Source organism: Gigantopelta aegis, chromosome 13 (genome assembly GCF_016097555.1).
Source record: "Gigantopelta aegis isolate Gae_Host chromosome 13, Gae_host_genome, whole genome shotgun sequence".
NCBI lineage: Eukaryota > Metazoa > Mollusca > Gastropoda > Neomphalida > Peltospiridae > Gigantopelta > Gigantopelta aegis.
The window spans coordinates 34,621,015-34,633,463 of NC_054711.1; the positions used below are offsets into that span (position 1 = coordinate 34,621,015).

General features: G+C 37.7%; 1 protein-coding gene across 1 annotated transcript in view; it reads right to left on the reverse strand.

The window, feature by feature from the left end:
* Window positions 1-10,351: 10,351 nt before the first annotated feature.
* The window catches only part of LOC121387284 (chitin synthase chs-2-like), a 43,423-nt gene continuing 41,325 nt past the window's right edge, over window positions 10,352-12,449 (reverse strand). Inside the window, exon 14 of the mRNA XM_041518306.1 lies at window positions 10,352-11,916. Coding sequence (XP_041374240.1) covers window positions 10,352-11,916 — 1,565 coding nt within the window. The remainder of the gene's footprint in view (window positions 11,917-12,449) is intronic.

Consider the following 12,449-nt stretch of genomic DNA (forward strand, 5'->3'; position numbering starts at 1 on the left):
CACACACACACACACCACACACACACACATACATATCCGTAAACAAACAGATAATGGCAATAATGGATAGTGTATATATTTTCATTTGTAGGCAGCTGTAGTTTTAGGGTTTATGCAATTTGTTAACAATTTCTTTTATTAATTTACATAGTTTCTTAAGGACACTTGTTTTATTATTAGTTATCAAAAGTTTATATTTCAGCATACTGGGTTTAATATAATAGTATGGCTTTAACAATGAGTGACGTAAATTTACGAAAAATGTGCAGGTGAATAAATAGTGAAATTCATCTCCTATGTCATTTGTATTACATAAGGTGCATGTTCTGTGTTCCACTGGGGTGTTGTTCCAGCGCCCTGTTTCAATAGGCATATAATGGTTGGAGGTTCTAAAGTTTAGTAAAGTAGTCCAGGGCTTTTGTGGTAATAGGATAAGATATTTCTCTAAACTAAGATTTTCTTTAAATACAGCGTACCTCTTGATGATGTAGATATATCACTATTCCATTTTTGTAGATATTGATCATTTTGTCTTAGCTTTACGTGGTCAAGAAGCAGCTTTATAGAAGAAAAGTTCTGTGTCAGCCAAATATCGGTCATACCCAAGTTATTGAATATATCTTCCACATATTCCATCCATTTATAGTTATATCCATTTAGAATTGAGTCGTGTGACATTAATTCGTGCAGCAGAAATGATGATTTCGTTCGTTTACCTGATACAATTCGGGCCCAGAAACTTATAATTCTTTGTTGAATAACCAGGTTAAGGGGTTTTCTTCCTAATTCTCCATATAGCATAAAAAGTGGGGTACCTTTTTTTCATGGGTAGGATATGCCTCAAGAATGTAATATGAACATTTTCAACAATATCAGTATTTTCATAATCCCATATTTCGCATCCATATAAAAGAATCGGAAGTACAATTGAGTCAAATAGTTTTAGTTTACATTCCACTGAAAAGTTGTTATCTTTAGATTTAAAAAAAATAAAATTCAAGTTTATTTTCATGAAATGCCACATTTACATCCGTGTTATATACCCACGTGGCTTGGGTATACTTTAGATTTTGATAGAACAAAGTACATTGCTTTTATTGCCTTTTGTTTTAGTTTTTTTCTTTTGGTTATATTAAATTTGTTTAGTTTTGTAAAAGTTAAAACCTAAGTATTTATATTCTTTTACGTTTTCAAGTTCATGGTTTCAAGTGTAAATACCTTCTTGTAATCGTTTCCATTACCATTAAAAATGATTATTTTAGTTTTATTTGCATTGACTTTTAGTTTCCATTTGTTACAATACTTGGAAAATACATTTAGTGATTGCTGTAAGTCAGAGCCATTAGTTGCGAGAAGCGCGGTATCGTCAGCATATAATAGGCATAGGAAGTGCAGGGTCAGATCACAAAAAGTGTTCATACCATCTGTTTCTATGGATACTCCATTACAATTTTGAAATTTTAAAAAGTTTTCTAGATCATTTAAATAGAGAGAGAATAGGACTGGCGACAAATTTTCTCCTTGACGGACTCCGATGTTGCAAGGGAACTGTTCTGAGGTTCCATTGACTGTACAAATACATGATTTTATTCCTTGGTACATTTGATTTATGATTTTAAATAATTTTCCATTTATGTTGTTGTCTAATAGTTTTTGCCACAGACATGTTCTAGAAATTAAATCAAACGCCTTTTGGAAGTCAACAAAAACACAGAATAGTTTCTTTTTTCTTTTCTTTAAAATTTCTATCAGTGAATGTATATTAAATAGATAGTCTGTGGTGGAATAACCTTGTCGAAAAGCAGTTTGGGCTTCGTTCAATATGTCGTTTTCTTCAATAAATTTGTTCAATCGGTTATTAAAAATTGTTGTAAATAGTTTCGAAATGCAACATAGTAACGTTATTGGTCTATAGTTTTCTGGTAATAAGCGACTGTCTTTATTTTTGAAAATGGGTTTAATAACTCCAATTAGCCATTCGCTAGGATAAACTCCGTTTTCCAGGATTGTGTTGAACAAATTTACATAGATTGACAACATCATGCCCGCAGTTGTTTTAACATATTCATTGATGATGTTATCAATTCCTGGTGCCTTTCCATTTTTCAACTGTTTATAGCCTTTATTATTTCTCCTTCTTCTATCCTTTGATTTAAAACATTTTCTCCGTCTAAGTCTATACTATCTACATTTATTTTTATTTCATTGTCATCTGTTTCGCCTTTGTATAAAGAAGGAGGATTAAAGTGAAGAGACTGCATAAAGAAGGAGGATTAAAGTGAAGAGGTTAAATACATGACATGTATGTTATGAAAAAGCGTATTGGTTTACCGTTAAAACTAAAGCTGTATCCTAACCGGCCGCGAGCGATTATTTTAGAAATCATTGATCTGAATTGCTGCATCCTAACCGCACGCGTGCGACGCGATATATAAATCTGTCGCGTCGCGCGCGTGCTGTTAGGATGCGACAACGGAAATCAATGATTTGTAAAATAATCGCTCGCATCGCTCGCGTCGCTTGCGGCCGGTTAGGATAGAGCTTTAGCAGTTGCTTTCAAAGTGACTGTTTTAGGTGATGCTAAATATATAAAGTTGTCATTTCTTTGTTTTTGCAGCCATTTTGGAATCTTGGATTCATGCATTTTTCTTCCCATAAAAAGTCCTGTATTTGAAACACAAATTATTGTTTGGGGGAAATATATGGAATGTAAGATATTGCCATTTCTTACTCTTGGCAGCCAGTTTTATTGTCACATTGGATCTAAAAGATGATACAATATCTCAGTTAGTAAGAGGTCGTTATAAATTAATTCCATCACCAACAAACTTAAATCACTAACACAAACATCTCGTCCCGGTTGATGTAAACTGCAAAAAATTGTGATTGTCGTGTTCTAGCTGCTACAGTGGCGGCCGTCTTGGATTAAGATGATGTTGTAATGCTTTAATAAGCTGGGAATGATTCAAAATGAATTCCTGGTGCATTTTGAGTTTGTATGATTAAAATTATTTTGAGATCCAGATACATGTTTACGTTTGATGCCCTCGGATGGTACCAATTGGTCAAATTTTGGGTCTCAGCTCATAGACTAATTATTTTATTTTATATTATTGATCATTATTATTATTTTATTTATCATTAATAACCACAACATAACCAGCCATATGAATTCGTAGTATTACTATTTATACCGTGATACAGTATCAGCTCGTCGTTACCTTTTGACTGCACAGACCAACAAACATGTAATGTGGCAATTAACTAGTACCGGTGTAAACGGAATGCAAGTCCGTATGAACAGTTGTCTGCCCGGACTTAATCTCCTAGGAATGCATGTCCTAGGTCTGACTGCCAGGATATCAAGTCCGGGTCGGACTTGCATTCCTGGACAATCAAAATTTAAGTCCGGTAGTACACGTAAAAAATAAATTATAAATGTAAACAAAACGAAAAGCAGTTTTCTTTCTGGTTTATTTAATTAACTTAGGATACTGGCGCCTCTCTTTACTTAAATATTTTCTATTTATTCCAATATTTTCCATTTATATCATTTTCAAGAGTATGTACACATTTTGTTAACCTCATTACACGAGCAGAACCAAGGTATGTATTCATTGCGTGTTGTTCCAACTAATAAATGTTTAAACATTTAAAAGTAACTCGAAAAGATTTTCCATAGTGTTAGTACTCACAAATAAGTAGAACTTGCCCATATGATATACCAACACAATTATCTGTTAGACATTATATACTGGTATTTGATAATAATAATAATAATAACAATAATTCAACTATAAAAAATGATATTTGCGTTATATAAATTATCTTGTTATTATATATTTTTTAAATTTGTGCCTTTTTGTCAATAATGTTGCAGGCGCGTGTACATAGGGTGTGGGTGTGGTGACGTGGTCTAAACAGTCCTCTTCAAAACAAATTTCTAGTTGCCACAGTCTAGACCCCCCCCCCCCCCCCCCCCCCCCCCCCCCCCCCCCCCCCCCCCCCTCCCCTGCATAACTTACTGAACATGTGCCTGCTTTGTCAATTTTGCTCATTTTCAAAAATTAATTTGGTCTAACATATGACATATCAGACTCTGGGCTCTATGATATCTTAGTCCCAACCAACAATACTATCAATAACAAAATATGTTAAATGGTTTTCATTAAGGTGTATCAATTAATAGAAATATCAATGACTAAGAGTGGGTTTTAGCAGCTCAATGGGCCACTACACCGACTAAACAGTAACCCCCGAACAATTATCATACTGTCAATAATATGCACACACAATTTACAAAGATAATTTAAAAAAGATTAACTACTCATGATACTTTTACACCTGGCAGTTTTGGTCACAATAGGCATTCAGACTCCCTTTTTGGGAGTAGGGGTGGAGTGTGAGCAGGCTGATTTTTATTGCCCAAATGAAACGAAAATGTCCGAATCTGGAACACAACGTGTATTTGTATTCGCATTACTAACAAGACGCTATATAAGATTCCAAATAAATCAGTCTGCATTTTTACATGGATACTAATATTGTGAGTAGAATGATGGAAATACATGGTGAAGATTTCAGGCCAGCTCATTTTGCCCGAAAGTGTCCATTGCCCACCCACCCACCCCCACCCCCAGCACTGGGGGCAGTGACTCCCCCCCCCCCCCCCCCCCCGACCTCAACTCCACCCAGTCTCGAACGCTTATGATGTTCCTAACGACCAGGTATAACAATACAGAGACCCTTTCCCCAACTCGTCTCTTATGCTTGTGATGGTCAAAACTGCCACTAAACAGTCAGTGATAATTAATTTCAAGTGTTTTGATGCTATTTTTAATTGTTCGTCAATAAAAGGCAATTTTTCATGCTTATTATTCCTGTTATTTTTATATTGTAGTAACTGGTCATTATAGTACTAGTTATTAGTACTAACTACTAGAACTAAGTACAGTTTTTAAAGTTTTATTTCAGGGATTTTCAGAAATCATATATATACATGTGTGTGTGTGTGTGTGTGTGTGTGTGTGTGTGTGTGTGTGTGTGTGATAAGCAAAATATCGGAAATAAATTCCAGAGGACTAGGAATACTAGGTTTGAAAGTCCTGTGGACTAGGAGTACCAGGAATAAAAGTCCCACGGACTTACATTCCTCGGAATGCACGTCTCACAGACTTAAATTCCTAGGAATATATATCCCACAGACTAGGATTCCGAGGAATGGAAGTCCAATCGGACAAAGATTTTAAAAATCACAAATAATCAGATTGTGACTTACCGTCAAAATATAAACTATAAAATATATTATTAAAAATTATGTTGATGTATACAGAAATTGTCTTTTGCTGCAAGTCTATGACGTAAAAAAATAATTAAGTTGATACTCAAACTTAAAAATAACATTTTGACATAGAGATTTGAACCCACAATAATCTTAAGAGACTCGTACACTTAACCATCACACTACGAGGGAAGGCTGCCAAAACCTCACTTTTTTTCTCGTCTTTCTGACAGCTCGTACAAATTGCAGAATATAATAAACGGACATCTAATTTACCGGACTAGTATTTCTGTCACTGCTGTAGAAGGAATTTAATTCTGGTAGGAATACAAGTCCTAGGATAAAAATAATTTAAAAATAAACCAGGTATGAAAGTCCGGGTAGGACTATGGTTCCTAAGCTATGGAGATCCGATAGGACTACTGTTCCTACGGACATGCGTTCCTTTTACACTGGTGTAGCATTTAATTTGCACTCCCCAAGAATATGCACTCCCCAGTCATTATTATACGAATAATTTACACTCCCTCAGTTATTATTATACATATAATACGCACTCCCCTTGGATTATTTGCACTCCCCTGGTTATTATTACATACAATATAGACTGGGGAGTCAGTTTTGGTAATAAAACTTTTTTAACTGTATACCAAACGTAGTAACATTTGACACATAGCTACATCGTACTGTCTAAAGAATCTTTGGATAAAATTGGGTTTACCTTGAGCACGTGCGAAGCTGCATGCTTTTTACCGATTTGTCAAGAAAGCGTGCATCCGGGCCACTGCCACGTGCTATGGACTTGAACACCATACCAAATCGATGTTTTGATCAGTACACATCAAGTGCAAAAAATTTCATTTCAACACGATTGATAAGCAAAATGGCGCGAATGTTACAAGATGATAGGGGTAGGGCTATTGCTCTAATTATGCAGGGGCAATCGCACCGTCGCATCGCCCATCAATTTGGGGTACATGAGTCAACGATAGCTCATTTAGTTGGGCGTATCAGAGCCACGGGAAGATTAGCTGAGCGTCCCAGGAGCAGACGTCCGCGCGTTACGTTGCCACGTCAAGATATAGGCATACGTCTCACATACCTTTGTAACTGATTTCAAACGGCTACGTAGACAGCTAGTGTGTCCACGAACGGTTAGGAATCGGTTGCAGGATTCAACTAAAGGCCACGCCGTCCCAACGTTGGTCACCCAGGCGACGTCAACGTCGATTGCAATGGCTGCGTGTACATGCACCATATCGGTTTCACTTGACCCACTGGAGACGTGTGTTATTCACTAACGAGTCTCGATTCTGGCTTTAGGGGTCAGATGGACGACAGCGAGGTGAGCGTTAAGGAAAACAACATATTTTGGGGAGGGTCTGTTATGGTTTTTTTGTGTGTTTTTTTGTTGGTTTTTTGTGTGTTTCTTTGTGTGTTTTTTTGTTGTGGGTTTTTGTTTTTTGTTGTTGTTGTTGTTGTTTTTTTGTTGTTTTGTTGTTGGTTTTTTTTTTGGGGGGGGGGGGGGATTTCTCATGGCGTGAAAACCCCTCTCGTGGTCATCCAGGGCAATCTTGCAGCCGTAAGATATCAGGATAAGGTCATCAGGCCTCACGTCCTTCCATTTGTCCATGCGCGTTATCTTACGTTGCAGTAAGGTAATTCGAGGCCGTACTTTGCGAGGGTTTGTCTTAACTTCCTCAACCAAAACCATGTCCCAGTGCTCGATTGGCCACCATGCAGTCCAGATTTGAAGCGAGGCAGCGTCCTAAACAACGTCGCTTACTTGACGCAGGCCCTTCTTCACGAGTCCCACAAAGGACCATAAACAACTTGACTGGGACAATGGTAAGAGAGTAATGCCCGGCGCAGACGAGCGTTTTTTAACGCATGCGTCTTGCGTTATAAAACGCATCCGTACGAACGCAGTAAAAACGCAACGTGTGCGACCCCCTCTGCGTTGCGTGTTTTAGACGCACAGACGCATCCGTCTCCCGACGCATCCGTCTAAAAACGCACGTGTGCGCCTACGTTCGTCTGCGTTGCGTTCACATTTTTATATTGACCAACCATCGTCTATTCAGTAACATGCCTTTCGAAATGGCCTCTCCAACTGACAGTTTAACAATTAACAATTATTGGTTTCAGTGATGAATAGAACTGTGAAAACAGACCCGACTATTAAAAATGACTAACATGTAAATCTTTGAAACAAAGACTAGGCATGTGTAATTAATGACATTTCTAAATAGATGAAATTAAAAAATATAAATTATTGCATTCATTTTACTATGCCTAATAATAATAATTAAAACACACAATTGTGAAATAAGAAAGATTTATATCGTAATAGTATATTGTACATAATGTTTTAAATAAAGTTTATTATGTTTTAAAATGTATTAATAAATTACATTTAATCTTTGTTATTTTTCCTAGAGTAAAGTATTAATAAATTAATTAATAAAAGAAATCGTCAGTGGATCGCAGGAATGCATCGCAGGTAGGCGCACACGAGACACATCCGTCTGCATTAAAAAACGCTCGTCTGCGCCGGGTATTAGAGCAGCAACTGCAGCCCGGGGTGGGCACACACACTATTGATTTGGATCAGGAAATGGCGTGGGGTAGCCACATTTCAACGTTATCCATGCAAACACCGTCTGTGATAACACAACAAAACTTGTAAAAAATTATTTAGTAATGAAAACATAAAAATCGAAACAATGAAATAATCATCAATAAAACATTTGAAATTTTTACTTGCATTTGTTTGAGTGGCCGCTAGAATGCCATTTATCTTACAACTCTTAAACAATAAAATAAATAATATATATATATATATATATATATATATATATATATATATATATATATATATATATATATATACATATACATATACATATACATATTACATGTATATATATTTAACGAGCGAAAGCTTTCCTAGATATGCTTTGAAGCAATTCATATGATGATGAAAATTATCGCTTGCTTAGTTAGATTGCTTGTAGTTGTACGTGTCTATCAAACGTACGATAAAATATGATTTCCCTACGCTTGTGCAGGATAAAAACTAGGGGCCTAATTCACAAAGCTCTCTCAGGCTCTGCTAGACAACAACGCATCCTCTTTGCAAGTATTTTAGCACTGCACTGCGAGTTTAGTGAATTAGGCCCCTGATAGCTAATAAACATAATACGGTTACGATATCTCCCTTCTGTAAACAGACATGTAGAGCGAAACCATGCGTACATTCAGCTAGCTGTCTGTCGCTTACGCTTGTCAGACTGGTGTTTATGCTACACCGAATGACCATTACAGGAACCAATCAAAATAGTTGAGAAACATTTAGAGTAAAACGGCTGGCTGGCCTTAACTTTCTTTCTTTCTTCAATTTATTTTCGTTTTATTTTCAATTAAGGTTCAAGCACGCTGTCCTGGGTACATATCTCAGCTATATAAACTGTCTGTCCGGGAGAGTGGGTTAGTTGTTAGTGAGAGAGAAGAGGGTGTAGTGGTCTTACCACCTACTCATTGAGTCGTTAAAACTCGCTCTGGGTGGGAGCCGGTACTGGGCTGCTAACCCTGCACCTACTAGTCTTATGTCCGATGGCTTAACCACGAGACCACCGAGACCGGTTGAACTTAACTATTTTGCGTACGCAGGAATAGCAGAAAATAAAACTCATCCTTACGGTATGCCACATCGTTTTTTCGGTTCATACTTGCATGAACCAAAACAATAACTGCAGTCAAATCTTATACATACTTTAACAATACATAAGTGAATTTATATTGTTTAGCTTTAAATACGCCTGCAATATTGTTTGTGTAAACTTCATTGATACTTATGTCGCGTAAGAATGCAAACGTTAATTCACTATTATTTGAATCAGGTGATTTTTTTTATAAGCGACGCCATTTCCTCTGCCTGCTCTGTGCATTTTTATGGATGATTTAGCTATATTGGAAGGAATTGTCCTATTCGTGTTTAGTTTATATTTTATGAAAGTGTCAGGGGAACCGTTTAATTTTCACAAACAGCTGCTGAACAACGCTTACAAGTAAGTTACAGACGAAGTTTCCTACATTTCTGTCACCACCGACGAGTCTCATGTCATGATTAGCGAAAAGGTCTTGTTTGTTTTTTAATCAATGCGTATACATGTCTACTCAGCTATAGCATTTTCCATTAGTTTATCGTATACATTTGTTTTATTGGCTTTATACCTTTCACGTGTGTTTTCTTCATAATATCTAAATAATATGGTTGCCTTAATAATACGGCTTGTTGCACAAAAGTAGTGCGTGTCAGTAAGGGGGGAGGGGTAGTAGGCGTGGCTTAAATTTGTTCGGTTCATCGAGATATGAACGAAAAAAAAGTAACCACCTCTGGACCAATCAGATTTCAGTAAACTGCAAAGAATATTTAATTATATGCATACAATCAAACCAGTTATAAACTTCTCGTTAGATAAACAAAATGTAACTGCTAGTTATGAAGCATTTTCTGTATCTACCCAAAATTATATATACATGTAGTTTTATAGACTTTACAGTTGCTGTGAATTGTACACTTGACGTTCAATGTATTTAGGGTACAATAAAAAAGCAACTTAGGTTTTTACTGCAATCTGTTAAAACACATTGTACATCAGCCATTTCATTCTCTTGCGGTAGATTAAACTTAATACACCCCACTCTGTACATGTGTACTGCCTATGCAGAATGATATAATTCCTTACATTCAATTTACTGGACCACGTTTCAAGCAATAATTAATATTAAAAGCGGATGATTGCAAACTAGCTAGAGTAGCTCACAGGAAATGGGATGGTTAGCATGATACCGAAAAATGGGTTTGTATTATAGACGCACTTATGTGCATGCAGACACATTTAATTCAGTTTACCTGTAAATATGAATTTGAACTGGTTAATAGGATGACACATTTCCTCACCCTAAACCGGCCCAGTCCCATCGAAGCTAAATATATATAATTTCACAATGATGTCAGTTATGTCTGTTACTAAGTTCGACGTGAGATCGTCATATTACTGCTGGTCATATTCGTGTTGTTTCTTCTCGTTCATTTAAGTCACCAGCTGCGTTTTCTGCTTCTCTCACAACACACTCAGAACTGTGGGGCCCATCACTACCGCTTTTAACATCCTTAGAATCACCTCTCAGGCTAGATATACATGTTTGAGATGTCTCGCTCTTCTCAGAATTAGCAATGGACGACGAGTCATCTGTGATGTCATCTAACAGCAAAGCCTCCTTGAAGTTTTCCAGCTCAGTGTTGAACGACGATCCACTTGGGGTAGACGAATCTCGCGTAGCCTTATCCTGAACCGATATTTGCACCGTGGTGACCTTTTCAGGGTCGCTGATCACAACGCTTTTGTAAGGGTGAGCTGGTAACTCAGCTACTGACTTCAGATTTCCGGGTCCTGCGTACGTGCTACGTAGAGGATTGCCTCTTCGTCCTTCCCATCTACTGCCGGGAGCACCACCCGAATTTGAGCGTCTGAGTCTTTCAGTGAGGCCACTAGGCGAACTCCTGTTTACTTCATTAACCTTACTTAAGTTTGTTGATGATGAAGGATGCGCCAGGAATCCACGCACCATGGCAAGGAGGGGCTCGTCCTTGGAAATGTCTCCACTGATGCTTGACAGTCCAGATCCTCGAGCCAGACCAGTGAATTTTTCAAACTTTTCTGCCTTCTGTAGGATGCTGCTCTTGTGCTGACCAATATTCTCCAGCGCACGTCTAGTCTTTCTCGTAGATTTCTTTCTCTTCATCAGACCCTCGACGCCGCCCGACTCGCTGCTTTCGCTGCCAATCCTCTCATTCTGCAGGTCCCTCGCCAGCTTCAGGTAGCGTCCCATGAACTTGTGAGCCAGATTGCCCGTGTGTTCCGGATTCCTCCTCCTCTTCCTGGATATCCTCATGACAGCGCGACGTCGTCTAGGTTTCGGCGAGTCGTCGGTCGTCAAGCTGCTGTTGTCATCCAGGCTGTCGATGGAACTCATAGACGACACCGACCGCGTGTCGTCATCCTCGTCATACCTCTGCATCTCGCGCACCAGCTCCAGCTTGTCGGACATGTTCATATCAGCCAGCTCCTTGGAGTTCATCTTCATACAGTTCACTTCAGTGGAAGACACAATGTGAAGGAAGGTCCCCATTCGGTGGAAGAACATAGCAAGGAACTGTATAAGCAGAGCAATCCCAAAAATGCCCATAAATACGAGGGAGATGGGCTCTAGGACTGGACTGACTCCCTTCCTCCCACCCTGACATGGTAAGTGAATCGCTATACCTTCACCGTTCCTGGTTGCATTGGTGTACTGCAAGGTGAAGATGACCACAATAAACAGAGCATTGGCCATGAAGAACATCAAACTCATTTTGTTCCTTAAGATAATGAGATCCTTCTGCATCTTCTTCTTCTTGATGTCGTCCACCTGCAAGGGTTTCAGATATTTCTCTATCAAATCTTTCCAGAAGCGGATTTCCTCGGTACCAAGATATCGTGTTCTTCCTCGACCTATGTCCTGATCATGAATCCAGAAGGGAGAGCATTCCTCGTCAATGAAGGGTTTGTCTGTGTACAGAGGGTTCGCTGGAAACAAAATAATTCAGGTAATTTAGTATACTACTAACAATATTATAATAAGAACATTATTGTACAAAGCATAAAACAAAGTAATCCATTCTTAGTTTTTCCCCAAAAGAAATTTTGCAGATACACCAGTTCTAAAGTCCACTTTTATATAGGGTCACTTCTTTCAAGAAGATACCTTATTATTCTAAAAAAAAAATTATATGAATTTATCTTTTAAAAGCAGTTATCTGCATTACCAGGGCAACTTACAGTATATAAAATAATAATATAATAGTCGTATAAAAACAACGTGTTCTAAAAAAACGCATATCAAACATGCAATAATAGTATAAAGATAGCTATATTAAGCAATCACCTATCTCAAGGGACCATTTCATAATGTCTGTATTCTGTTTTCTCCTATGATTAAATGTCTTTACAAAAGGTGTACAAGTGAAATAAAATAATCAGTGGTGTGTTGTACCATTAATAACAAACGTTTGCATACTCTTAGTGGTATGTAATTAAATTTTGAAGCATACATGATACAG